The sequence below is a fragment of the Haliaeetus albicilla genome, chromosome 27 (genome assembly GCF_947461875.1).
Source record: "Haliaeetus albicilla chromosome 27, bHalAlb1.1, whole genome shotgun sequence".
NCBI classification, from domain to species: domain Eukaryota; kingdom Metazoa; phylum Chordata; class Aves; order Accipitriformes; family Accipitridae; genus Haliaeetus; species Haliaeetus albicilla.
Window position 1 is genome coordinate 22,388,749 of NC_091509.1, and position 27,447 is coordinate 22,416,195.

Here is a 27,447-nt window from a genome sequence, read left to right on the forward strand (position 1 = left end):
GGTACGGCAAGCCGGAGTTGCCCGTGTTGTGCTCGCACCGGCGGAGCCCGCCGACCAGCGCGGCGCTGGGCCTCTGCGCGTACACAGCCGCAGCAGAGGCCTCGGCACCGACCCCCCTCCGGGAGACCGGGAGCGCGTCGCTGCCGCCGGGTTCGTCAGTGCACAGGCCCGAGTCCGCAGGGCGGCACACGGACCGCGGCTCCTCCCTACGGGAACGCCGAAAAAGGGGGAAAAACAATAAAATACATCCACCTGCCCCGGCGGGGCTGCTGCTGGGGGCGCCCCCTCGGCCGGCTGCCCGGGCGCGGGGGCGCGCTGCCCCCTTTAAGAGCCCCCCCCAAAAGATGTCGCAGCGGGGTTCGTGCGCTCGCTCGACCTAGCCTGCTGGCTCTCCGCTGACCTTCGGGACGGGCTCTTTGGGGCTGTTATTGGCTCGTAGCGTACGAGCGCCGCCGTCTGATTGGTGAGCGGCGGCCCGGTCCCGCCCCCGGCTCTGCCCAGCAGGTTGCGTTGCGGGCTGGCGGCTAGTTCCTGTACTAGGCCTCGGCGGGGGGAAGGGGCCGGGGCGAGCGACCGCTGCGGGGAGCGGGCCGGGCCGGGCGGCGGCGATGGCGGCGGCGGTGTAGAGCAGAGCCGGGCCGGGCGGAGCAGCGGGGCCACCATGATCATAGAGAACGTGGACGCTCTCAAGTCTTGGCTGGCCAAGTTGCTGGAGCCGATGTGAGTGCGGGCGGGGGCCGGGCCGGGGCCCGGGGCCGTCCCGGCCGGCGGTGTGGCTGCGGGGCAGGGGCAGGGTCGCTCCCCGCCGGGGTCGGGGGGCGGGAGGCGCTTTCCACGGGCCCCCGTGGAACGGGGCCGGGCCCTGCCCGCCCCTGCCCTCCCGAGCCCCGCCGCTGTGGCGCCCCGAGCGCGGGGCAGCCCTGAGGCCCCGGGAGGTGGGTGAGAGGGGCCCGGCCCGCGGCCGCCCGGTGGCCAGCGCTTCCGAGGACGGGCCCGGTTGAAAGGGGTTGGGATTTAGCGAGGGCCGGTGCGCCGAGCGCGGCCTTTTGTCCCGAAAATCTGCGTGTCGGCCTGGGCCTCCGCGTAGAGCCCTGGCCGAGCCCCTCTGCCCGCCGAGCCGGGTTGTGCCCGGCCGAATCTCCAACCGCCTAAGGTCGGGTTGTAGCACGGCCCTCGAAAGAAGACAGCAAGACGATTAACGAGAGTCAGTCACTGGAACGGCGGAGTCCGCGGTCAAGGGTGTCCGCTGGAGATGCGTGGGGACTTGGGTGAAGTCTTGGTGGGGGGGGCCTGGGAGGGTTGGTCGGTTGGTCGGTCTTGTGAGTGGTGGGAGAGGATTCTTTCGAGAGGTTTTGCGTTGGTAATGAAAACTGCTGCGCTTCTGAAAAGCACCTGGCGTGCTGACTGACTGAACGCTTGTGACGAGGGTACAGTGAGGTGCTCACGGAGTTCTGTCAGTAACAAGGACCTTCTCAAGGAACCTAACTTGTCGGTAACTAGCTAGCCTGGTGGTTTCCACGGAGTAAAACTAAGACCCGTTTGAAGTTGCAGGACGTACATTTACAATGTGTAGTTAGCTGATAGCTCTATGGATACTTTTATATTTTAGTATTTGAAATAGGCCTTAGAGCTAGTCAGCTGTAGCCATTGAGTAGCATGCCTCTGAAAATGCTTTGTGACTTTCCTTTTTTCTTTTTTAAGACAATGGGTCTCCCTGATACTTGGTCAAATCCTTCTGAAAGTCTGTCTATACTGGAGCATAACTTTTGCTCCTACGCCTTCTCTGCCAATTCCAATTGACCTTCTGTCTTGCTGTCCAGCATGCCTTTGGTATCTGAGCTGCACTGTAGGGATGTGGGTTGGAGACAAGGGTTCATGGCAGAGAATCATGGAATTTGCTAGTGGGTCCTGACAGCCGAGGATTCAGGAGTGAAAATACAAAATGGTTAACCTGGAGAAGCATACAGACCTTACGCATGCTCCTGTAGCATGTAATGTAATGCAATGCCTAAGAGAAACTTAATATATGGAGAAAGGAATGGGAATGGTTATAAAGCGATAGATCATCTCCTTTATTTTAAATTGAAGGTTTATAGTCAGTTGCATGTGGGCACTAGCACCAAATACATTACATACAGTTTATTCCTTTTTGTGAGGGTGTGTGTGTAAGAATTGTAAAATCTGTAAATTTGTGGTTTCTTTGTTGTTAATTGCTACATTTAACACGGCTTTCATCGGATGTTGGAAATGACAAGCAAACTAGTTTGGAGTAGAGCTGCATGATTGGCTGCTCATTGAGGATTTTTTTTTTCTCTAACCAGTTGTCATCTGCATGGCTTTTTGCATTTTGTTTGTTTGTTTTCTGGGTATTTTTTTTTAACTTGAGATTATTTTGAGGTCTATATATATTTTATACTATTTCCTTCTGTTTCCATAGCTAACGTTCTTAGAAAATACACAATCCCCTCTCTAAATGTTGATCTCATTAAAAAAAAAAAACAACTTTAAATCATCAAACTGTTCGAGGTTCCTACCCACCATCTGATAGCTTGCATCTGCGTCTTTTGAGAGAGGCAAAATGAGGAGCTATTGCTTAATCATTTAACACTGTTAATCTAGTTCGTACTTCGAGTGTTTTTTCTAGTAGCTGAATAATGGAATCTAAAGCAATGTCCAATTTCAAGATTAGTGGCAGAGTATTGTTGCACAAAGTTAGCTAACTTTGGCCTTCATGAAGCTAGGTAAGGGCTCAGTTAGTGCAAATAGTGAATCTGTACTAATAATTGCATCCTTTTAGACATTTTACCAGTGTTAAAGGATTATTGTAAAATTTGTAGGCATGGAAATAATCCTTGGGAGGGAAGACCCCAGTATGTTAGGCACATTAACTTAAGCTGTACAGGACGTATCTGTGTGCATATTTAAAATGTGCTTTTGCAATTCATCTTTCTGAACTACTCTTTGTGGTAATAATATTTTAACACTATACAACCACTTTAATATTTTACAGTAATTGTGCAGTGACTTTCCTGCTACTTGCTCTGCTGTTCTCGTGGACTCATACTTGGTGGTGGTTGCTGTGCTTAGAGAAAGTTAAGAAACAATGGCATCTGCTCAGTTGCCCTAGAATTGGATCTTTCTGTAAAAAAGATCAAAGGTGTGCTTTCCTAAGCAAAAGCTCAGGAAAGAGCAAAAGAGTGGGAACATTGTCAGGTGTGGTAAGGTGGAGGGGTGGTTACAAGGCAACTAAAATGTTGTGCTGTAATTGGGGAAAAAAAACCCACAGACTTCACTGGCTCAGTCATCCCAGCACAGCTCTATTGGTGCTAGATGTCAGAAAATCATCCAACATGTTGCCAGGTTTTATTTGGTGGCTCTTCTGTAACAGTGATTGTCCAACACGGGGTTTTGGCATGCTTCAGCAGAATCAAGAATGGTTCTTTCTCTCAATAGATGTGACGCAGACCCCTCAGCCTTAGCCAACTATGTTGTGGCATTAGTCAAGAAAGACAAACCAGAGAAAGAGCTGAAAGCTTTCTGTGCTGATCAGCTGGATGTCTTTCTGCAAAAAGGTACTGTGCTTTCCACTACTTTATCTGTTCGGTGGTTTACATTTCACTGGGCCATTGTTAGCTTCAAAATACTTTTTGTTATCCATGAATTGAATATTTCTTACAGTGTGAAAGAATAAAGATCCTGTGTCTAAAAAAAAAAAAAAAAACCACTTAAGATGAAGTTCTGTAGCTTGGTCTTGTTAGTGGTGGGTGGGAGGAAATCCTCTGAAACAAAAGCTAGCAATTTCATTTTAAAGTTTCAGTCATGCTGCCAGAAGTTTCTCTGACAGATGTTTGATAACTTTTGAAAACCTGGTCCATACTAATCTTTCAGGCTTCTGGTGAGCTTCTCGTAGCAATTTGCTTCAAATTCAAGGTTTTAAACACTTGGATTTCTGACGCTCACTGGGGAAGTTATTGTGCATTTTTTTGTGATCTGATATTAAACTGATGATTAATCTTATGTGAATGATTTACTCTCATAAAAATTGCCATAAAAAGGCTGCTAACTGTAGCTAATCAAATAACTGTGGACTTATTCCTTGATCATAAATTTCGATCACACTTGCCCCTTAGCACCTTTCAAAGTTGTAAATGTGGTTGAAGGAAAAGTCTCTGTTTCTGTCTTTGACATACCTGATGAATTTCTTTGTCTAAATAAACAACCTCAAGTTGCACAAATGTAATTCCAGCTCTTTGAATGGAACCAACATTCATTAATCTAAGATGATGATGCTGCTGTGAGCAGTCCACCTGGATGACTTTTTTCAGGGACTTCTCTGGTAAATCTAATGGTGCCCTTACATCAATATGTAACAATATTTTCTTGTGTTCTATATCCTCAGAAACTTCAGGGTTTGTAGATAAACTTTTTGAAAGCCTGTACACAAAAAGTTATCTTCCTTCTCTTGAACCCACGAAAGTAGAGGCGAAGCCTGCAGGTCAGGAAAAAGAAGAAGTCAAAGAGGAGGTAACATTATTTTTCCTGTCTTCCTACCTCTAACTTTGGAATTAGCCAACCCGTACATTTGTGAGGCAAAATGGGAAAGAAGAATCCACTTCATTGTGACTAATGATCTTTACAGTCTCTGTGCATCTGGAAAATGAAAAATGGAAGATGACCGTTCAGACAAGAACATTTTAAAATCCCTTTGTGGAGTCTACCTTTGATCTAGATTAAGAGCATTCAGAAATCCTATTCAGATGTCCCTAGCAATACAATGATAATGATTTGGAAGGGTTTAATAGAGGCGGAAGAAGCAGAAACATTCCAAAACATTTCCTTTTCCAATTTTGTGTATTTTTTGAGGAATATAAATTATTTTAAGTGTTTTCTGTAATACTTAAAATCAGTGAAATATGGTGGCCTCTATATTGAGGGATAATTACTTTTAAAAGTGAGGTAGTGTTCATATGCCGACAGTTCTTTCTTTTATCTTGTTTTTAAGTTTTATGGACAAAATTGAAAACAATTAAGTTTTTGAGAAAAGTGAAGTAGAATTTCCATAGTTGTCTAAATGTCTTTGTATAATCCTCTGCTATCACTTGTCTAAGATAGATGGGTTTTTCTTCTAAGTTGGTGGTTTTCCAAGGGAAGAGACCGCTTCTCTGTGTTTGTAGCATCCTAATGTACCAGCTTTGAGAGAGAGTTGGGGAAAAAATTGCTATAGAAGTAAATGTTCTTTATTTTCGTCTACTCTGATCACAGTTTGCAGAGATCCTTGGGGCTGAATATGTGTTTAAATTACTATAGGAAAGATGCAAAAAAGTCAGAGAGTATATATGAAGTTCTAGTCCTTTCATCTCACTCCAAGGATGCTTATGTCATGCAGTGTTAAGAGCAAAAACTGTTACTATCTTTATAAATGGACTGTGGGTAGCGTTTTTGCCAACAGGTACTCTAAATGGGTATTCAGGTTTGTGCTTCTGTCTGTGACCCTAAAATAACATGAAGGAAAGACCTTCCTGGAGTTATTTATTCTGTCTCTAGAGTTAAAACTGGCTGATGGTCATGAAGGTGACAAGTAATTGCAGATCAAAATCTGTCAGTCAACGAGAACAAAGCTGTATTGTATTATATTGTGAAATGCAGGTCCTTATTGGACAGAATGTGATTCAACAGTTGATTTAAATTAAACTTGCTCTTTTGGGTTTTTTCTCTCTTTTCTGATGTCCTTTTTTTTATCTGAGGATGAGACCCAGAATTATGACAATTTATGGAAGTCTCTTTCGTGATGGAAATTCATAATTTGCAATTATACAAGACTTTTACTTTAATAGTTTTCTGATCAGTTCTCAAAGTACTGTCATAATTTATAAGAAGTGTTTTAGAACTACCTTCAGTTGACTTAACCAGTGCTTTGGTTGGGGGAAAGAGGGAGGCTTGGGGGTAGGGGGGAAGGGCAGGGCTAAGGCAAAAGGAAATATCTAGGACAGCTTTATGGGACAACTTTACAGGATCAGGACATTAATTAGTTAGTTCAACATCAGTCCGGCCTTGATGATTTGTCATATAGCTCAGTGTATTACGTGATTACCGCAAATGGAGGACGCAAAACAAGAGTAGAATCATAGCTAAGTCTAGGTTGGAAGGGACCCCAGATATCATGTGATACAACTTGTGTTGAAAGCAGGGCATTAGGTTAGGCTATCCAGAGCCCTGCCAAGCTAAGCCTTGAATATTTCTACCAATTCTCCCCAGATAATCCTAAACAAGGATGTAGGAAACCTTCCTTTTTGTTTTGTTTTGTTTTAATTGGAAAAAATCTTTTAAAGATAATTGCATGTAAACTTTTTCCCACCAGAATTTACAGTAACTTCTAAGCAGTGTAAAACGGCAGCAAAGGCTGCAAAAGTACAAAATGGGTTCAAAGTTATTTGCAGTAGTGGTATAGCTGACAAACTTCTAAAACTGCTTTTGTTGAGGCCAGCAAGAAGTGTGACTAGTTCAACTATGTGAACAGTATTTTGCTTTAAAGCATTTATTTCAAAGTGTAAGCTACTGACGTATCTACTTGGAGAAGTAGCTCTTCTTAGTTGTGTTCCAGTTACGAGATTCAGAAAATACCTCATCTGTAGAATTGCTTACTCTAACTAATGAGATAGAGAGTGTATAGAGAACTTGTCTTTCATGAATCCTGTTTAAAAGCAAAATATCAAAGTAGTTTTATTTTGGGGCATCTCCTCTGCAGAAAAGCCTGAGAGATTTGAAACAAAAAGCCCAACAACCTCTAGCACTTGATTACTTGTAGTGCTTAAGTATTCTGTGCAAGTAATACTTAAATACTGTTTTTATACGGGATGCTAACTGTAACTTGAACTAAATCTTGGAAGTGATACTCATCCTTGATTGGTAGTTGTGTCTTAAACAGAATTTTCAAGAGTCAGTTGAGGAAGAGCGGGATGGCAGGAAAAAGAAGTATTCCAGTCCGCAGAGAAGCCGTGCAGATTCCAGTGAGCAAAGGTTAGTTTTGAACCAAGATATTTATATATTCTTCTGTATTTGTTGGCAATCTTTAACTGTGGATTTTTACCTCATAGGTAGTGATTCTTCATAAAAATAGTGATTTCCTCCCTACTTTGTCTGCATTGTGTTACCTGTATGCTGATCACATGCATGAGAACCCTTCACTAGAAGTTGGTCTCTTCTGAAAAAATGACAGTATTTTTCAAATGTTAATACTTAGGAATGTCATCGATTCTGTTCTTTCCATTGTTATATAAATGAAAAGCATTGTTGGAGGGGTCTTTAGGGGTTGGGGGGGGTGTTCACACAGTGTCAACATCACTTTTAAAATGTGTTCTGTTTTGGTGGTTTAAGTTTTTCACCTTTCCAGTTCTTCTTAGTCCTCCCCTTGCTGGTTTCTGTGAATTAGTGGCTCAACTTTGAGATTCTATACTTTTCTATGTAATTTGGGAAATTCTGACTCAAATGTTTCGCTGTCCAAATTGGATGGGAAGGATGAACAGTATCTCAACTTGTTGCAAGCTTGTTTTTTCAGTTTGGTTTCTCTTTTCATAAACATGGTCTACATATGTCTTTTCTAGAACGAGAGAGAAAAAGAGAGATGATGGCAAATGGAGGGACTATGACAGATACTACGACAGGAGTGACTTGTACAGAGAGAAATCTGGCTGGCGACGTGGCAGGAGTAAAAGTCGTAGTAAAAGCAGAGGGTTAAGTCGAAGTCGTAGCCGCAGTAGGGGTAGAAGCAAAGACCGTGATACAAACAGAAGTGTTGGTGAGTACCCAGGGTGCTGCTTTAGGAGAACTTCTAATGTCAGTGATGTGTGGTGACTCCTACATACTGTATGGTCCAGCAGACTGTAGATGTCCTTGAGTAGTTGGAGCAAAATTTGAGAGCTTTGTGTTCCTGAAATAATTAAGATGCTGTTCTTCAGAGTAGAACAATTAAGGGGATTGTTTTCTTCTTTGCTAACCTCTTAATTTACCCACTAGTGTATACCAGTGGATATCAGTAGCTGTCAACACACACAGCACAAAAATATCAAAGCCATTGATTTTTTTTGTTTGTTTGGCTGGTTGGTTGGGGTTGGTTTTTTTCCCCAAAGGTGTATCTTTTTGCAAAATAGCTTTACCTCTTTTTCACTTTCTTACTGTGTATTTTTAGAGAAGTGTTCTTTGTAATTGAAGGTGGTTACCACATGACCTGTTGTTCTCCTAGGGCTAATTCAGGTCTGTTCGAAAAATAAGAGGCACAGATTACAACAGATTTCAATGCATATTGAGACCACATTAGTTAAAGGTGGGGGTTAGGTTTGTTGTTTCAGGCTTTTCCCCCCACCTCTTTCTACTTTAAAAAAGAAAGCTGTAATCCAGAATGGAATAAGGAGTAGAGGAAGGAATGTTTATTTTGCAAAGAAAACATTTAGATTTCTGAAGTCAAAACCCTGTCTGCGTTCTGTTTAGCTCTTAGTCCATTGGTAAGACCAAGCTCTTTCAAGAACAGTTTAATGTGCAGAATACTGAATATTTAAGGAAATGTTTATACTGTTGTGTATTATCTTTTTCTCAAGGCTCTGATATACAGAACAAAGCATGAAGACTTTACCTAACTTTTCTTTTTTAAACAGAGCACCGAGAGAGATCAAAATTCAAGAGTGAAAGAAATGATGTTGAAGGCTCGTATAATCCGGTTTCCGTGTCTCCCAGTAAATCTACTGAACAGTATTCCTCTGCACAGTCTATTCCCAGTGCTGTTACTGTAATTGCACCTGCGCACCATCTTGAAAACACAACAGAGAGCTGGTCAAATTACTATAACAATCATAGCAATCCCAGTTCATTTGGCAGAAACCCTCCTCCTAAAAGAAGATGTCGAGATTATGATGGTAAACCATTTCTTAGTTTTCAGTTTCATACCTTGTTTCAATTATTCTGTGACCTTTTTTTTAGGTATTCACTAAATGTAGGCAGCAAGTCAAAATGCAGTAGCATGTGGAGCATACCTTGTATGCAGAAGATGCATATATGACCTATATTTTACTGGGGAGATAACTAGTCTTACTGGAAGCAGTTTGCTTATAATCTGACAGTTGCTGGATAGGAACATATGGAGTACATTCACAATTCTGTATATGCTTGGCAAATATTTCGACCACTGGCAGTTCTGATAAAGATTGTGGTAACTGTGTTTACTATAAAACAGGTGGTACTTCTGACTTTTTTTTTCCCCCCAGCTTTTATGATGGATGCCTGTTATATTTGTATGCTTTTGAAAGATTATTCTAATTTGAATTATTTTGAAACCTCATCTGATAATGTAATGTTGGATCAGCGATTGCATGTTTTCTTTAGTAAGAAATTCTGGGAAAAACTGAGGTGCTACAAATTGCTGACAACTAACTCTTTTTTTTCCTAAAAAGATTATTAAATGTCCTGTTTTGCAGAGCGAGGATTTTGTGTACTTGGTGATCTTTGCCAGTTTGATCATGGAAATGATCCTTTAGTAGTAGATGAAGTTTCCTTGCCAAGTATGATTCCTTTTCCTCCACCACCTCCGGGACTTCCTCCTCCTCCTGGTATGCTTCTGCCCCCTTTGCCAGGTCCAGCTCGTAATATGAGGTTGCCAGTTCCACAAGCTCATCCACAGGCACCACCTCCTGTTGTGCTTCCTGTACCAAGTAAGTCAAAACATTGTTCTGTGCTTCTTTGTCATCAAGTTAAAATGATGGGTCCTGTCTGGAAGATCTATATGTATTCGAAGTAATGAGTTCAAGTTTCCTTGCTAGCCATGTGCTATTGAAAATATTGCCAAAATAATTCTGAAAAATCAGCTTGTAAAATGTGATGTTCCTTGCACTCCAAATTGAATTAGATAAATTGGGTGGGGAAGTGGAGAGGGGATATCTTTCAGATTATCTCATAACCCTGGTGTTTGGATTGATCACTTGCAATTGGATTACTAGCTTTTTTTTTTCGCGTAATGCAAAAAATGTTGAGCTTTAATCTCCTAAAAGTTCTAACAAATTTCTGTGTTTGTGCTATATTATCTGCTACTAAAAAGCAATACATAATTGATACATCTAAGATCTATTTTAGCTCAACAGTGATCTCTTGAGATGTTTAGCCTTTTCTGTTACCTCACTGCACCTTATAATATAAATTCCATGAAGAAATAAAATATTAGGTATGTGGTTACTCTGTTTCAGTACTCTCTATTCCAGTAACACAATACATGCTGTGATACTTGTATCAAATAGCAGCAGCTATGGGATGAGAAATAATACTATATAGGATTAACCCTGAACTTTGCATGAGCCTTTTACTGGGTGGAATTAGCTTGCTATTGAGTGAACTGACAGTGCTGTCTGTAGCTGTGTCTTGATAGGTTGTGTAGTGTAACTCATTGTCCTTTTTTGGGCATATAGTAAGTAGGAATGTATGTATCATATGTGGTACAAACAAAGCAAAAATAGCTAGATAAATTCCTTGTCTGTGAGTGCCTTTTGGCCTGTAGTTCTTGGTTTAGAACTGTAATCTAAGCGTTGCTGATACGATCTCTTGCTCTGAGTATGCCTTGATCCTCTGTGGTAGAGCTGAGGGAGGAGCTGCTTTAGTTAATGCAAGCTCTAACAATAATAAACCTCTGGGGAAGAAAAGACACTTTTTTTCTTTTTTTCTTTTTTTTTTTTTCTTAAAGCTTTGTCTTTCCTAGGAAACAGGGAAGGTGTTGGAATCAGAGTAACTTACCTGAACAGGGCTTCTCAATTTACTTTTACTGAGGTGGGATTGTAAATATTTACAATCTTGACCTTGCTCAAAGCAAGGCATAAACAAATTGCATTGAATTGTTTGCACATTTTATCTGTGGAGTTTTAAGTCTTAGTGATCTATTCTATGGTGTCATTGTAGGACCACCTTTAACACAGTCAAGTTTGATAAATAATCGTGACCAGCCTGGGACAAGTGCAGTGCCCAGTCTTGCACCCGTAGGAGCAAGACTACCTCCTCCTTTACCCCAGAACCTACTGTATACAGTATCAGAACGTAAGCAAATACCTTTTTTTAAAATCTGCTTGAGATATAAATTTTAAAATTCCTCTGTTGATGTGTGATTAGAAATTATCTCTGTCTTCCTCCGGTACATACAAATCTAAAAAGAAGTCTGATGGCTTTCCCTGTGGTCAGTCCATCATCTGCTGTTATTGTGTGAAATAGCAGTAGTGTTCTGTCACTGTCTGAGGAAAGATCATTTGTGGGGAGCTTCGTCTGGGGTTCATATGCTCCAAGTAATAAGATTGTTGCATGGGAAAGGGATCCCTTCATCTTCAAGCTGTTTGGTAGAACATTAGTAGGCAAAAGATCTGCAAACCTGTAATTACTGTTTAATTTGGTCTTTATTGCTATCTGGTTTTGGCTACTACAGATGAGTTTTTTTTTTTTTTTTTTTTAGCTGTGTATCACAGTAGTCTCTACAGTCTTCATACACATTAGTACTTTCTTTCTCTCTTTTTTCCCAAAATCAACTTAGTTCTAGCTTTCTAACTTAAAAAAAAAAAAAAAAGGCTTTCAATGGACATGTCCATCTTCCTTAACAGAGCTCAAATTTTTAAACAGTGGGTTTTTATGAGGGGAAATAGCAAAACACCTGGAGAGTCCAGATTGCTCAATTTAAATCCAACAAAGCTTATATTTCTTTGATAATGAAGGAGGTAATGGCATTTTCATGTTTTAGATGAGCAAAATAAGATAATTAAATCTCAATGTTTCATAATATTCCTGTCAGTTGTTTGGGGTTTTTTTATAAATATTCTGAATTCTATTCAAAGGAGGGCTCTAGTTCACATTCCATGTAATTTCCTTTGTGACTTCCATGCTTTTTAGAACTTCAGTCACATAAATATCTTCTTAGATAATCTGTTCAGTTATCTCCAAATGCTATCAGGCATTCTGATGTTACCATCTGATTCGTTCAGCTTCAGAACTTCTTTGAATGGGTGATTCTGTCTGTCTTAGCTCACAGGGCATCACTGACTTCCATTGCACTACATAATTCTGTTCTCCAGAACATCTGTGGAGATTCTCATGTCCTATTCTTGGACTGTTACGGTAACAACTGCTGGTTGCCCTCTTGCAATCAATCGTATGTCAAATAATGGAGGAGGAACTTGTGGTCAGCTTGTGCAAGGTTAAAGAAAGTTCTTGGCAGAGTCTGAAACTAAACTGTAAAACATCAGTACTGAAATTCTGGGGCATCTGTTTTAAATTGTAGAGTCTTTATTGTTGCTGTGGAATCAGGAGCTGAAATTTAGAGTGCTTCAAGTCTGTCAGGTCCCCTTGTATAGGCCTTCATTTCTGTTGCAGGATGTACTATGTTTCTTTGTTCATTCTAGCTCTTGTATAGCTTTTCATGGTTGGAAAAATGCATCATCCTTGATTTGGACCTTGGGCTGAAGGAACAATATGAGTCAGTTCTGTCATCTTGTATTCTCATGGTTACCCCTTTTAATTAAAATAATCATTAATACCTTACTGGAGCTAGGCAGCTGATCTCACTCTTACATAAATTAAGATAATTTAATAGGTAAGTATTGGTCAAATTACCTGATTTCTCAGCTTTCTTTGATTGGAATCGTTTAAGTACATTCTTCCCCAAAAATCCTTTTCTGAAGCAAACTAAACTGCTGGGCAGCAAAGACTGAAAATCTCTTTGCATGTTAGGCCCTACAGAGTAAATGCTCAAACTAAATCTTTTGTTGCTCCCCTTGAAACAGTCAGACGTTGTGAAGGTTGTCATACAGACACCTCATTCCTTTTTCAGGCAGCTCATCAGCAATACTCAACTATTGTGACCTATGCACTTTTGATAAACAGTAACAATCAGATTAAAAACCAAAAGAGAATATGCCCAAATAGACTTGGGCATAAAGTTCAGTTGAGGGTTTTAAATGGCTACACGCATTGGCTATACAACCTCTTTTTCTCTTGTCTTCATCCAAAACAACTTCTGATCCTTGGACATCCATGCATTTCCTTAAAGGAAAATTAAACTTGAGTCTTAAACTCATTTGAAAAATTCTTTCATTTCTCTCCTTTTTTTATAGATACATATGAGCCAGATGGCTATAACCCTGAAGCTCCTAGTATTACCAGTGCTGGTAGATCTCAGTATCGACAGTTCTTTACAAGAGCACAAACGCAGCGTCCAAATCTAATTGGCCTAACATCTGGGGAGATGGATACAAATCCAAGAGGTAGGAAGGGTTTCTAGTCATTGCTGTTGCTATTTTTGTCCAAGACCGTCAACACTTATTTTCCCCTTTTTCGGGCTGAAAGCAATAGTTTTTCTCACTGTTCTAGTGAGAAATTCCAGAGCAATTTTCAGACATCTCTACCTTTTTTAAAATGCTAATATGATCATATTGAAGTCAAAGCAGCCTTATTGATTAAAAATAACCACTTGCTTGGGAATGTTACAAGGGTTTTTTTGGTTGGTTGGTTGGGTTTTTATTCCTCTTTAGCCTGTAAAGGCACTTTTTGGGTGCTGGGTGCTTCTAGAAAGAAAAATGGTGCAGAAAGATGGTATTAAGCAGTGCAGTCTGAAGACTGCTTTTGATTTGCCAAGGGTATGTTTAGGACCTTGGGCACAGAGGTGATGATCTGTAATACTTGCCTCAGCTGTTGTGAAGGTAGTGAAGAGGGCATGGTTTTTGTACTTGTTTTGTACTTGATGGTCTGACTCTGTCAGCCAGATGTTCTCTCTAAAATGAACATTGCAGGTAGCATTCTAATTCTCCCAGCCCATGGAAATCCCAGTCTGCATTTACGTAATTCTGAATCCTTAACTGGATGGATGTGGATGTAGTCTCTTAGTGGTGACACGTACAAAATATCTTTTAGGGGAGAGAACAAGTCAAGGCTCTTGAAATAAATTTTTGTTCTGTTAGCGTAACTTTCTTTTTCCCTCCTGCTTTCCCCACGCCGATTCTTAAAAGAAAAGATGTTACATTTCAGTGTTTATAGCTACACTTCAGTGTTTCTTATTCGGTAGATAAGAAAGATTTTTTTTTTTTTTTTCCCCCAATATTTCCTTCCAGTGACTCATCCTATAAAGAATATGGTTAAATATTATTGCAGACATTGCTGTTGCTGTTTTCATCTTAATGAACATCATAAAGGCAGGGTTGGGGCTTTATTGCTGGCCCTCAGATTCTCCCTAAGAACCCATTCCAATTGTAAGGCATGGGTGAGTGTTTGGTGGTGGTACTTCAGACCACTTGTTTTACTGTCTTTGTCACGTGTGTGAAAGGTTTACTCTAAAATCTTCCTGCAAAGTAAGATTAAAACTCTGCCCCAAAATGCCCAGTCTTTGTTCTCACCAGCGTAATCAGCAGAGCTCTGGCATATGTAAAAGCCATAGAAAATTGACTTGTAACTCAGACTTCTTTTTAGGAGTTGAATATTTGGCATACATAGGAGACTAACAGCAATAGCATTATCTTAAAAAGGTTGTAAATAAATACCTGGCAAACTGTGATCTAGTGCTTTAGCTTTGTGTTTGTAGAAGTTGCTTCAAACTTTAATATCTCTGAGAGTATAATTTCATGCCATAGTTGTGCTTAATTAACAGCTTGTTGTTGAAAACTGAATGGAGGGATGACAAGGGGATAGCAGTGGGAGGAATGGGTTCTTGGTTGCTTTTTCACTGTCAAGGGTTAATACAGGGAAAGCTGGTTGTTTATTCAGCCCATGCCACTTTGCAGAACTCTAACCTGAAACCTGGGAACCTAGCCTTGTCTCTTTTCTTCCTTCTCCCCCCCCCCCCCCGCCTTCTTTTCCTGCAGAATCTGAATTTTCAGTACCTGAAAGATAGAGTTTTAGCTTTGTTTCTTCAAGCTAATACTAATCTTAAAGGTCAAAATCTCATCCCTGCTGTCTGGACTAAATGCTTTCCTCAGATTGTTTCGTTAGGCTAGCAAGTGATCTCTGAAGTAACTTCATAAACATAACTGACCAACTTGATAAAGTCTTCCTAATTTTTATGTTCTTAAATTCAGTCCTATTTTGCTGTTCTAAGTGAAAGCTTTTCCAATGTCTCTGTTGATGTATGGTGAGTAACACAGGTCTTTTTCCTTTCCTCCAGCTGCCAATATTATCATCCAGACTGAACCTCCCATTCCCATTACAAATAATAGCAGCAACGTAACCAGAGTTGTCCTGGAACCAGACAGCAGGAAAAGATCTCCAAGTAGCATGGAATGTCCACCGTTAAAGAAACCATGGCTGGGAAAGTAAGAATTAACAACTGCAGTTGACTAATTGGAATGCACTTTATTGCTATTAATGCTGTGAACATCACTATTCACTAGTCCCTGTAATTTGAGCTGGTTGGGTCAGAAAAATCTGTGTCCACATAATATGGAGACTAAATATTTGGTGGTGGGAGGAGCTCTTTTTTGTTAATGTCTAGAGTGTATACTTTTTATGAGAAAAATAAAAGTTAACATTTGCTGCCTTACTTAAGTATATGTATGCCTATCTAAATTGCTGTCTTGTTCTCATTTTCTCTAGGCAAACAAATAACAACCAGAATAAGCCAGGATTTTTGAAAAAGAATCAGTATACTAATACGAAATTAGAAGTTCGAAAAATTCCACCAGAATTGAACAATATTACACAGCTCAATGAACATTTCAGCAAATTTGGAACTATTGTAAACATTCAGGTAAAAAACAAAGTTCAGTTTTATGCCTGTATATGGGTATTTTATTTTCCCTGAAGCCTTCTTCAGTATTGCAGATGAACTACATTCCTTGAGAAATCTTAATGGAGGCTACTGGGAGAGTAGGTAATCAAATTCAAAGAAAGCTTTTCTTGGTCTACTCTGTATTATTATCTTAATTCTGTAAAAGTATGTTGGCTTCTGCCTTCATAAGGCCTTACCAAATTTGAAAGGCTTGCAGGTTTAACAGTATCTAAACCAACTCGGGTTTTTAAGGAACTTGTGTATAATTTTCGAAAGAGATCATCTAACAATTTCTGTCTTGTATGATAGTCCTACAGTACTTCATAGTCAGGATTTTGACAAAAATGCTACAGGAGGGTCTTTATATGTATCAGTTTATTACCGCTTTGCATCCTAGAACTGGCTCCAGTTCAGTGGTGTTCCTTGCGCTGTAAGAAGGGGGAAAGCACTATATAAGCAAAACACAGGTAGTTACATGGTTAAAATAGCATTTAATTTCCATCTATTTTTCTAGACAAAACAGTTGCCTCCTAAGTCCTCGGTTAGAGGTCTAAATAAAAGACAGATACCTGGAAAGCCTATGTATTTCTTGAGTTCAGAATTTTGTCTTAGCCCAAAAGATACTGTGGTGCTTTCTGCACCTCAATAATGAAATAATGCATTTATAGCATGCTATCTCAATCATTATACTGGAAAGTCTGAGTTATGTTTTTATTCCTGTGATTAATTTTTACAGAAAAATAGTGTTATTGAAGACGATTAGATAATGCTTCTTTGAGATTGTGGTGAACCTTTGCATTGTACATCCTTGGACAGCAGGCTTCTTTCATTAGGTTAGAATAAAGAGCTTTCGAGTCAGCACTAGGGTCTCTTCAGTCATACCGCCGTGGCAGTTCACAGTCCTCTGAGTATGTGATGCTATTTGGTGGAGGAGTAATTTTTATTTTGTTTTATTTTACTGTATATAGGCTCTGCTGCAAGTACATGTAATATTTGCCAAAAGGTACTTGGCTTTAATTACATAGAATGTTTTACCTGTGTTTTGAGCTGTTAGTATTATTGAATACCCCATTCATTATTGCAGATTATTTGTGAATTGGTTTGCTACTGGTTGAGATGTCTTCTTCCTTGTGAAATAATGCATTCTAATGAACTTTTGATTTAGGTTGCTTTCCAGAATGATCCTGAAGCTGCTCTAATTCAGTACTTAACTAATGAAGAGGCTAGGAAGGCAATTTCCAGCACTGAGGCAGTTCTGAACAATCGGTTTATAAGGGTACTGTGGCACAGAGAAAGTGAACAGCAGCCCCCATTGCTGCAGCAACAACAGCCGCAGACACCCACACAGTCTCTTCATCACCAACTTCACCTTCAGCAGCAAGCCCTGACCACAACTCCAGCTGTAACGATGCATAGCAATCTGTCAAAGGTATTGTGCTATCGTAAACTAGTGATTGAGCGGTGAAGGTTATCAGCATTCCTAAATGACTGCTACTTCAAGAAAGCAGAGTATATAATCCTTCATTTTTTATTATTTATTGATAAACAGGTGATGAATAAACCACTGGCATCTGGTGCCTATGTCCTTAATAAAGTCCCAGTGAAGCGTCGCCTTGGAGCAGCAGGTGGAAACCAGCCTGATTTAAGCCAGTCTGGGTCTGTGGTAGAGGATTCTCAGGTATGCTGATGAAGGCTGACCATCTTTACTTTCAGCTACTTTCAGTACTTTCAGTTTCTTTACTTTCTTGCTTGGCCTGTTAGTTAAGAAGGAACTAGCAATTAGAACTTCCGAATTGTTCCCAGTTGGTTCTGTTTCTTTTCACTAATGTTCTGTGCAACCATGGTCAGTCACTTCTTCCTACTTTCATTAGCTGTTTATACAAAATGGGGACAATGACTTCAGAAACAAAGTATCAGTATTTTACGTAGCAGAAAGTATTTTTTGGCAGTGTTTCATAGTGAATAAATTTGACAGCCTGTATGTGATGTCATCTTTTTGTTGGCTAATCTAATTGCGTTCCCAGTGATTTTTGAGCTGATGCTGTGATTTCACAGTAGTGCTAGAAGCTTATGGAATACTTCTGCGTAGAGTGCAAGCTGATACAGTTTTAATTCACACCGATATCATAGTGCAGCATGTGTTCTTGTCCACAGACAAGTCCTTTTAAGAAAGGAAGTATGCAGGTGACTTTTGCTGCCTTTTTTGATCAGAAAGTGTGGTGTTAGACTATAACTGCAAAGCTGAATATAATGCAGATGCAGAAGATCAGCTTCGGTGGTCTTTCTAGTGGACATCAGGATACAGAGGGAGTTTTGGATGAAGGAGGAAAGAAAGTGTCTTTTGCAGAAATCCTTTTAACAAGCATTTAAGCTTCCAAGCAAGTTGACTTACAAGCAATGATGCTTTTATGCATGTGTTTTAATTGCCTTGGTCTTTTGGTCTCATTGCACAAATCTAGAAGTTTGTGTTCATATTTCACAGAATAGAGTCCTCTAAAATTCATTGATGGTATATCACATTCATTTTAAGCTATTACATATTTTTGTTTGTGTGTTTTTACTATTTCAGACATTTCCTACTTCTACAAGCCACTCAAAAATGGTTTACAGTTCTTCAAACTTAAAGACATCTATGAAGCCTGGTGCAGGGTCTAAACCTCATGATGTGCAAGAAGCCCTTAAAAAAAAACAGGTACTTTACTATTCATTGGCTGACTGAGAGTATAGTGATCAAAGTACTTTATAAAGAAAGGTTTGATAGGCAACTTAAACCTCAAATATTGCTGTATAGCTTTCTACATTAGTGTAGTTTTTGTCATCGTTATAGGACTGTCTTGCAAATGCACATAGAGGTTAATCATGGGTAAGGGAGTATTCCTTTTGGGGTGTCTTACTTGACACACTTGGTTGTGTGTGGGTTTTCTGGGTTTTCTTGAGACATTTCTCTGATTTTAATCTCTGCAGGTATGAGACACTTAAATGACAACATAGGATATGTTTCTTAAGAGGGCAAAAATTTCATAGAGTACTTCACAGCAGAAAGTTAGCAACTTTTTATTGTTTTTCTTCAGATTGGATACACTTCATACTTGTACGTTTTGTAGACTAGAAGTTTTCATTATGGCCTTCACTTCTATAGTTTGAAGAAGAAAATATGGTATATATGAGTACGTATAATGCTATACAGCTTTTTACTGATAGAAAGAATTCTCTTCTTGTGTAGGAGGCAATGAAACTCCAACAAGACATGAGGAAAAAGAAGCAGGAGATGTTAGAAAAACAAATAGAATGCCAGAAGGTAAGTCTGGAATGTCTTTTAGTAAATACATTCTGATTTTGTAGATACCTGTCTGTTCAGTGTTGTTTTTCCTGGAATTTTATATTCCTGCTTTTTTATTAATACATAGATGTTGATATCCAAGCTGGAGAAAAATAAGGCCATGAAACCAGAAGAGAGAGCAGAAATAATGAAGACCTTAAAAGAACTAGCAGGAAAAATATCTCAGTTAAAGGATGAATTAAAAACTTCATCTACAACCTCTACACCATCAAAATTAAAGTCCAAGACAGAGGTATTTATTGCGCAAGACACTTGCCTGTCTGTCTTTTGTAACTATTTCTGATATTATGTCCTAAAAATGCAGCAACACCAGATCAAAACACTTCTAAGCAGCATTTTGAATTTTAGAGTGATAACCGTGGACAAGCAAGCTATGGTTTTAAGGAACTTGGATGACCTAGTTTTGCATGTAGCTCATTCAAGCTTGTTCCAATTCTGAAGCAGAGAATTCTGGGCCCTTTAAAAAATGGGTTGGGGGAGGGAGATGGAGGCAATTAAACTGAATTTAAAGGTAAGTATGGATATTGTGTACTGATCTGTCTATATCATTTACATAAATGTATTGCTGAAGAAGTGGAGTAGAACATTAAAAGCACACATTACAGTTCTGCTTTTCCCTTCCATTTTCTCTTTCTGCACCTTTTTCTCTAAGGCACAAAAGGAACTTTTAGATGCAGAGCTGGACTTCCATAAGAGACTCTCTTCTGGAGAAGACACAACTGAATTGCGAAAAAAGCTAAATCAATTACAAGTAGAGGTGAGTTTTTCTGGATTGATGCTTTTAATGTATTTATGATACATAAATGTTTTAAATCCTTTCAAACTGAGGGTGGCTCTGTACATTATTTGCCTTCTTTAAACAGGCTGCCCGTTTAGGCATTTTGCCAGTTGGTCGAGGAAAGACAGTGCCAGCCCAAGGAAGAGGACGAGGACGGGGTCGTGGTGGGAGAGGAAGGGGGATGTTGAATCACATGGTGGTGGATCATCGTCCCAAAGCACTAACAGTTGGAGGCTTCATTGAAGAGGAAAAAGATGAATTGTTACAGCACTTCTCTGTAAGTATGAGGTCACATTAAAAAAAAAAAAAAAAAAAAAAAACCTGAAGAGAATTGTAGCCAAACTGTAACTCTGAGATTAAGTAGGTCACCGATAACCCTGGATGTGTGCTTACTTGCAAAGAGAGGCATGCTAAGAACTTTGTAAATAACTGTTTCTTTTCCAAATTCTTGAAGATGCAAGTCTTTTTGTTTCTATTAGTGCAAACAAATCAAAGACTTTGTCCTGAATTGGTTCTATGAATTCTTGGAACAGGCTATGGATAAGCAAACAGTTTCAAGAGTTATCAAGGGTATAAATGTAATGTCTCTTATAGCTGCTTTACAATAGCTGCCCAATGCATTCATTTAATGGGCAAAGCTAAATAGCTTACTCTTATTAATTCTGCATTAGTTTAAAATGACGTTAGAAATGTGAAAGATACCTATCAGCCTCTCTCTGTTTACAAATTATTTGTCAGATTAGCGATTCATACCATTTATCTTGTTTCTCTCTAGCTCAAGAAGCAAAGCACTGTTTTGTTAAACAGGACATCAGTTTCGAAGTAATTAAATTTATGAACTCATGGTAGAGCAAGTAGCTTGCTAGTTTGCAAGCTAAGTTAACAGATGTGTTAGTATCATAAATAAGTTAACATAATAAAGGAGAAACTGATTTTACATTACCCACAGTTACCCTTTCCAGAATGAAATGTTTTCATGTGCAAAGCTAGTAAACTTCTCAGAGAGATCATGTAATACTTCATAAATAGACCCAGCATGAAATCTGAGTTTGATCAAATCAGTCTGGTGTTTCTGGATGCTCTTTGCAGAGCAAGTGATTGATACAGAAAACCAATTTTGTAGAATCCTACCCTTTAGAGCTGGATACAGAAAAGCAGTAGAGTTCTCAAGAGAACTGATAATCTGAAAGCTTGTTTGTTTCTGGTTTGAGTGGGAACAGAGAACTTTACAGTTCTTCATACAGTGGGGTAAGCTTTGCTCTTTGCTCACCTGTTACTCTCTGCTTTTGCCTCCTTCCTTATCAAAAAGTTGGAGGTCACTACGACTGCTTTGATTAGGTAAATTCAGTGAAAAATGTGTGATTTGATCAAAAAAACCAGCCTGCTTTAGGGTATGATAACAATGCCATGAACCCTGGGAAAAGTCCTGAGAGGGGACCAGAGTGCCTTTTTTTAAAAAAAGACCTTTGCTTTAATTCTGTTTCTGAGAGACTTCACATTTTTGAAAGTTCTAGTCGTCTTTAGCTGCTAAAACCAGTAAAAGTTTTTACAAACAACTAGGGCTGTTGCTCAAGCTATTACCTTACTGGCTTTTAAACTATTTTTCTTCTGCTATTCATATTAAATCTCAAGTTGACGACTTCTTTTGTGCTGCTTGTACTCCATGCATAAATCCTTTTTTTGTTTGTTTGGGGGTTTTTTTACTATTTAATTATCATTGCTGATAGTTTTGCATACCAATTTTCACCATTATGCAGTATATAAACTCTAAAAATGCAAACTTCTTGTTTATATAGCCATACTAGATCATATTTTTTTCCTCCTCCCAGTATACTTGTAGAATGTATTCAGGAGCTCTATAGCGAAGTTTGACTCCTATTACTGAAATCTCTTTTGCAAACTAATGAGCTCTAAAGGACTTGCTTAACAGGTCTAAAGAAGTACAACAACAAAGGGCAGAAGAGAAGAAGGGAAATGGTGAATTCAAAGAATTCACTTCTGAGCTATAGATTAATACACTTATTTCCTTTTCTCCTGCAAAATTAAGCTCCACTTATTAGAATAACAATAAATCTGAGCTTTTGCCCAAAAATATGGGTACAAATGCTGCAATATTGTTGGATGATGCAGCTGAGATTTCTCTGGCTTTCACTTTTCTGTCCAAAAAGTAAGGTTGCAGTGGCACTTCAGTACACTGCAATTGTAGCACATGATGATCATGTTTTTTGAGGAGAATATTACTACTGTTCCTAATCAACTTTTCTCTCATAGAAATTTGGAGATATTGAAGACCTTCAGGAAGAGGATTCCCCCTTAAGTGTTGTTCTAACTTTTAAATCTCGCTCAGAAGCTGAGAATGTAAGTAGAATAATGGATATATTTTTGTTCACGGTTCTAAAATAAGAATTTTTAACTTCTTGTGTCTGCTTTTATTTTCAAATTTAGCAGACTTTGATCCCACTGGTTTGAGTTAGATAGTGTGGGTATTTGTTGCTACTGCATATAGTGTCACTAAAGGGGGAAATACCTCCTGTTTACCTTAATAGTAACGTAAGTCTTTTGCTGATAAAGGTTCCATGTCACGATCAGTTCAGAGCTCTGTTAGTCTTCTCAGATTGGTGGTAGATGAGCACTATTTAGCAGATTCAGGTTTGAGTGAAGTTGCTCTTGGAGGACTGAAGTAGATGATTGTGGCTTATATGTTTGAGCTCTTCAAATGTGCACCTGCATGATGTTCACTGGGTCTAGCTCATTGTTGGCAATCTTAAAAATTCTTCACTTGATCCTCTTTTTGAAAATATATTCATTTAAAATACAATCTAGGCTGCTAACCAAGGATCCCGGTTCAAAGACAGAAGGCTACAGATATCATGGTACAAACCTAAGGTACCTTCTGTGTCCACAGAAATCGAGGAAGAGGAGTCTAAGGAAGAGGTATGAAAATGTGTTAATAAACCTAATTACTCTTGTAGGAATCTAATAGCTAAGAGCTCTTTTAGGGTACAGTTTTCTGTTTACTGAAGAAATTTCATAAAAGATGTTTTGCAAACCAGAAACTTAACTGGTTTTGAAAAGTCAGGTATGTTTTCCACATTTTAAAAAAAAAAAAGGAAAAGGAAAAAAAAAATACACTTTCTAGATGGGCTGTTGATTTTTAAACTATGAAAACAAACCTCATATTCTCTATCTGCAGGATGCTAATCTTTTTACTTCACAGTATTAATGCTGCACTGTAGGATAAGTTACTTATATTCTTTCCTGTAATTAGGAACACATTAGGAAACATTTTAATGGTTTTTCTGTCTAGGCATTTAACAGAAAACTGTTGTTTCAGAGAGGGTGGGTGGTTGTTTATTCCTCCTTCCTTTGAAGTTTGGCTTTCTACTGTTCTTTCGGTAAAACTTGTTGAATGTAATTGTATGCGTTCTGGTGAGACATACAGTAAACAAGAACCTGATACAAGGTGCAACTGATGCTGCATGACATGTTTCCTAGGATACAGCATGGAGCTTCTTTGTTTAAAAGTACATTTTTTTTCTTCATCTAGGAGACTGAAACCTCAGATTTATTTTTGCACGAAGATGATGATGATGATGACGAAGATGAGGATGAATCCCGTTCTTGGAGAAGATGAAACTTGATGTTGGAAATGTATAATTTTAGGAATATAGTTCAAGCTACATCTTTTAAACATTTATTTAAGGAAGTTGATGAGCCAAAAAAAGCTTTACTTTCTTTTCAAACCACAAGATTTAAAGTGAGCAAAGTTTGTTATAAAAACATTTCGGATATAGAGCTGTGATACTAAGCTAGCCAAAGGCCCAGTAACTTTTTACATAATTATCAAGCTCACCAGAGTGGTGATCTTTTTCTATTTAAGAAGGATAAAAAGAGAGAAGGGCGGGGTTGGGGGGGGAAATTAGTATTTTCTTGTCCTCTTTTTGTGTCACCTGTTTTACCTTGTTTTGGGTTTTTTATAATGTGATTGATTTGTTAGTTTATAATTGAAAAGATATTACAGGTTTTATTTAGCAATATTATGGGGTTAGGGGAAAGACTTTCATTAAATGTTATGAAAGAAAAAATTGCCTCATTTGCTAATTGAAAAAGGGTAGTATTCTATTTCATATGGAATCACTTATTGTAGGAATTGTTTGTGGCTAGATTCATAAATCATTTATTTCAATATGTTTGAAAGCCACATGGTTTCTACGTTCTACTGCTTTTTGTGAGAGGAGATGGAAGAAGCAATTTAACAGGGTATTATTATAATATTCTCCAGTTCACTCTGTTTCTTCAAATTCTGCTTCACAGAAAACATCAGCAATGACACACATTTGAGTGAATTTTCACTCACTGTTGATTTTCTTCTGTAGTTTCAGTATAAGATTCAAGTTTGACTGTTTGTTTATTGCATTTCAGTATTTGTGAGCATGAATGTAATGAGTTTCATACTTCCTCAAAAAGAAAAACAACTAAACTGGCAACCGGCTACCAGCCAGTAGAAACTCTCCTCCTTTCCCTGTTACCGTTTGTTTATGTTCAGACTAAATCCATGAAGTGTTCAGAGCAAAATGCTTTTTAGCCAACAGAATGTCAGTATCCTGCTCAAAGACTGGCATTAAACCAGTGCTTTAAGTCTTCAGAGGAGTGTGCAGAGCTGGTTTTGGAAGGTTATTAGTACATCTCCAAGTATAGTGTTGTTCAGACACATTTAAGATGAACACCATTACATTCTCAGTTGCCTTATTGTTGTACCATTTTAAAAACACACACACACCTGCCCCAGAAATGGTGTGTATTATGATAGAAATGAGGATAACAAGTTCAGATACTTGAGCCATGTATCTTAACTGTTACGTGGCTCTTGCAGTTCATGAACGTATTATCTAGTAAGCATTTTCCTTGACTCTGTCCATTTGTACCGTACGCTTTTCAGTACATTTTATGTGCGTTTCTATACAAAATAAACAGAATGTCGGTGCAAAAATGCTCTCCTCTTTGAATAATTAGTTTACCAGTATATTTCCCAGCAAGTACCCCACTGAAGAAAAATACACATCAAAACCTTTAATTATAATGGCTCTGAACTTGGCTAGTGACATGTAGTTGAGCACACCTTTGCGTTAACAGTTCCCCTAACTTTGTTACCCTTTTGCCTTGGTGGTGTATCAAAAGTCAAAACAGTGTAATTTCTATTTCCTTGTCAGTTGAAGGGAATATGTCTTTCAGTATTCTGTCTCTTCACATTGAAACCTTACCTCTTTATATAATTAGGACTTTCCTGCTAATACTGAGGCTAAATTACAGACATGAAGAAATGAGAGGAAACCAATCCTACATACTTAGAAGAATGTCTTGCTTTTCTCCCATCATCTCTAATGTTTTTTTTAATGTCTGTGGCTCAGTCAATGTATATTTTGAAAAATCCATTACAGCAAACATATTTGAGTCCTGACAGTTTAAAAAATGATAGAGGGAACAAAAGGATTTATATATTTTTTTGTACAGAGTTTTTTCTTAAACTGTATAATTTTGTAAATATTTTGCTTTTTTGTGTACTAAAACTACCAGCGTATAGATTTCAATAAGAATTGTTGTATTTTTGTATTTGGAAAATGAAAATTACAGTGAATGAATGAAGCTGTAAGAAAAATTGCAGTAGCCTTTGACACACATAGAATGGGATTCCTTTTCATATGGTTTTAGCTCTAAAGTGACACCTGACTGGCACACTGTTCAGGGACACTTGCCCTTGCCCTTGCCCGGACATGCTGGCTGTTCAAGTTGGGCAAGATAGGAGGGAAGCGAGTGCAGTAGCTTTATTTAATGGTTTTTTTGAGAGCTTTATACGATTTCTTCCTCCCCCTGCCCCCCCCCCGCCCTTTACGGTGCACATTGGCAGGCTTACATAAATCCTCAAGTGACATCCAAACATGATTTCTAAATGCTGAGGTACAAAAGTGAGTTGTGCCTCTGAACTTAGCTTGTGTATTGAAAGCATGCGATTATATTATTGGGAATTTAAGTGATGGGCAGTATAGCGGTATCTGACTGCTGGTGTTTAAGGAGGAGGAAAGCTCTTTGAAAGTGACCTTCATTCTGCCAAAGCTGATGGATCTCCCCGTATTTTAGGGTATACTAGGCTATATTAAACTGGGGGGGAGGAGGGGGTGTTTTGACTGTTTGTTTGTTGTAATAGGTAACATGACAGTACAGCTTATTTTGTTTTTATGGCAACGCTTTATTGTGAAATTCACGTGTACTTTCAGAGAGTACCTTAGACAAAATTTATAATCAACAATGTAACTTGTGTACACCAGCCAGTGTATTTACAGGCAATGTGTAATTAGATGTTACCAGTCTGAACTTAGGGTATAAACATTGAAAGAGTATGTGATAAGAAAGTAACTGTTAGGAAGAATTCTCTCCCTTTCATTGTTGAATTAACCTAAGCAAAAAGAACAAAACAAACTCAAGAATTGAAAAGATAAATCTGAAAACAATTGCCTGCTTATTGTGAAAACAACACTTTTTTTAACAAAATCATGTGAAAAGGAATGAAGTTCCTCTTGGTGTATAGTAAAACTTGTACTATAGTTTTTACAAATTGTGAACTTGTGTAATAGTATAATAGGAGATATTGTTGAATTTCTAACTGTTTATACATTTAAATTCATATATGTAATGTTTGTTTTATTGATTACAATCTGAATTTCTAAGATGCATGTTGACTTTTTTGCAATAAAGATATACAATGGAATGGTTCAAGATTTAGAAAAGAAAGAAAATTCTAACTTAAATAAATCAGACAGCAGAACCATTCAAAAAAAATTACAACTATCACAAAAAGAGCGTTATCACTTTTTTGGGGGGAAGTATATGTGTGAAGGTGTTATTCATTTGTACAGAATGTGTGTGCAAGTTTGTCCTACTGAATAGTTAATAGCTAGGAGAAAAATCTTCAAGTGTATCAGTGTGCTGAAATGGTACTAATTAAGACATATAAATTGATGGGGGGGGGATACAATGGGGGTGGGAGGGATTCCAGTAAAGGCTGTTTTACATTTTGGGGAAGGTTCAGAGTTTAACAGAAAATGAAAAATGTTTTATAGCCTGCAATGGGTTCCATGGTCTCTTTTACAGATTTGCAGTATTGCTGGGTTACTGAAAATAGTGTGTACAAAACATGAAATTATATACATGCAAATTCTAACCCCTTTGCAATTTGGTCTGAAAACTAATTTATTCTGTTATTAATTTTATTCTTGGTCTTTGCTTCTTTCACTAGTTTCCGTTACTCCCTTCTCTTTCCTGTGTTGCTTTCATGAATGTAAATGTTTGTGATCCAAGTTTAAAAGCCTTTTCTCTTGCATTCTCTTTTCTTACCTGTATTGTTGGTGTGCTGTGACAAGATTTTTTTGAAAACAGACTAGAAACTTTACAAGGATGGGAATTTTTCCTTTTCCCTTTCTTCACTCTTTTGAGGAATAGGGGGAAGAGAGGAAGGCACTTGCTAGTATATTTAATAACTGTATTTGTATCACCATCTCCCTCACATCCCTT

At 38.6% G+C, this 27,447-nt stretch overlaps 2 protein-coding genes across 6 annotated transcripts in view; one reads left to right on the forward strand and one right to left on the reverse strand.

Annotated features, from left to right (window-relative positions):
* LARS1 (leucyl-tRNA synthetase 1) overlaps positions 1-27,447 on the reverse strand; it is a 349,414-nt gene that overhangs the window by 34,374 nt on the left and 287,593 nt on the right. The gene's annotated exons all lie outside the window — the stretch shown is intronic.
* Positions 508-26,721, forward strand: RBM27 (RNA binding motif protein 27). Of its 5 annotated transcripts, none has more exons than XM_069773117.1 (21): positions 508-720; positions 3,454-3,572; positions 4,400-4,524; positions 6,926-7,017; positions 7,602-7,795; positions 8,649-8,906; positions 9,465-9,698; positions 10,930-11,064; positions 13,122-13,271; positions 15,161-15,308; positions 15,589-15,742; positions 16,929-17,192; positions 17,313-17,441; positions 18,333-18,455; positions 18,987-19,061; positions 19,171-19,335; positions 19,756-19,860; positions 19,967-20,158; positions 22,153-22,239; positions 22,705-22,815; positions 23,429-26,721. In XM_069773117.1, the coding sequence occupies exons 1-21, from the start codon at positions 662-664 to the stop codon at positions 23,513-23,515; spliced, it is 3,006 nt and encodes a 1,001-aa protein (XP_069629218.1). In that variant the 5' UTR covers positions 508-661; the 3' UTR covers positions 23,516-26,721. The 5 variants fall into 5 exon arrangements, with proteins under 5 accessions (XP_069629218.1, XP_069629216.1, XP_069629219.1 ...); XM_069773115.1 differs by having other exon boundaries at positions 509-720; positions 6,911-7,017; XM_069773118.1 differs by lacking the exon at positions 10,930-11,064 and having other exon boundaries at positions 509-720; positions 6,911-7,017.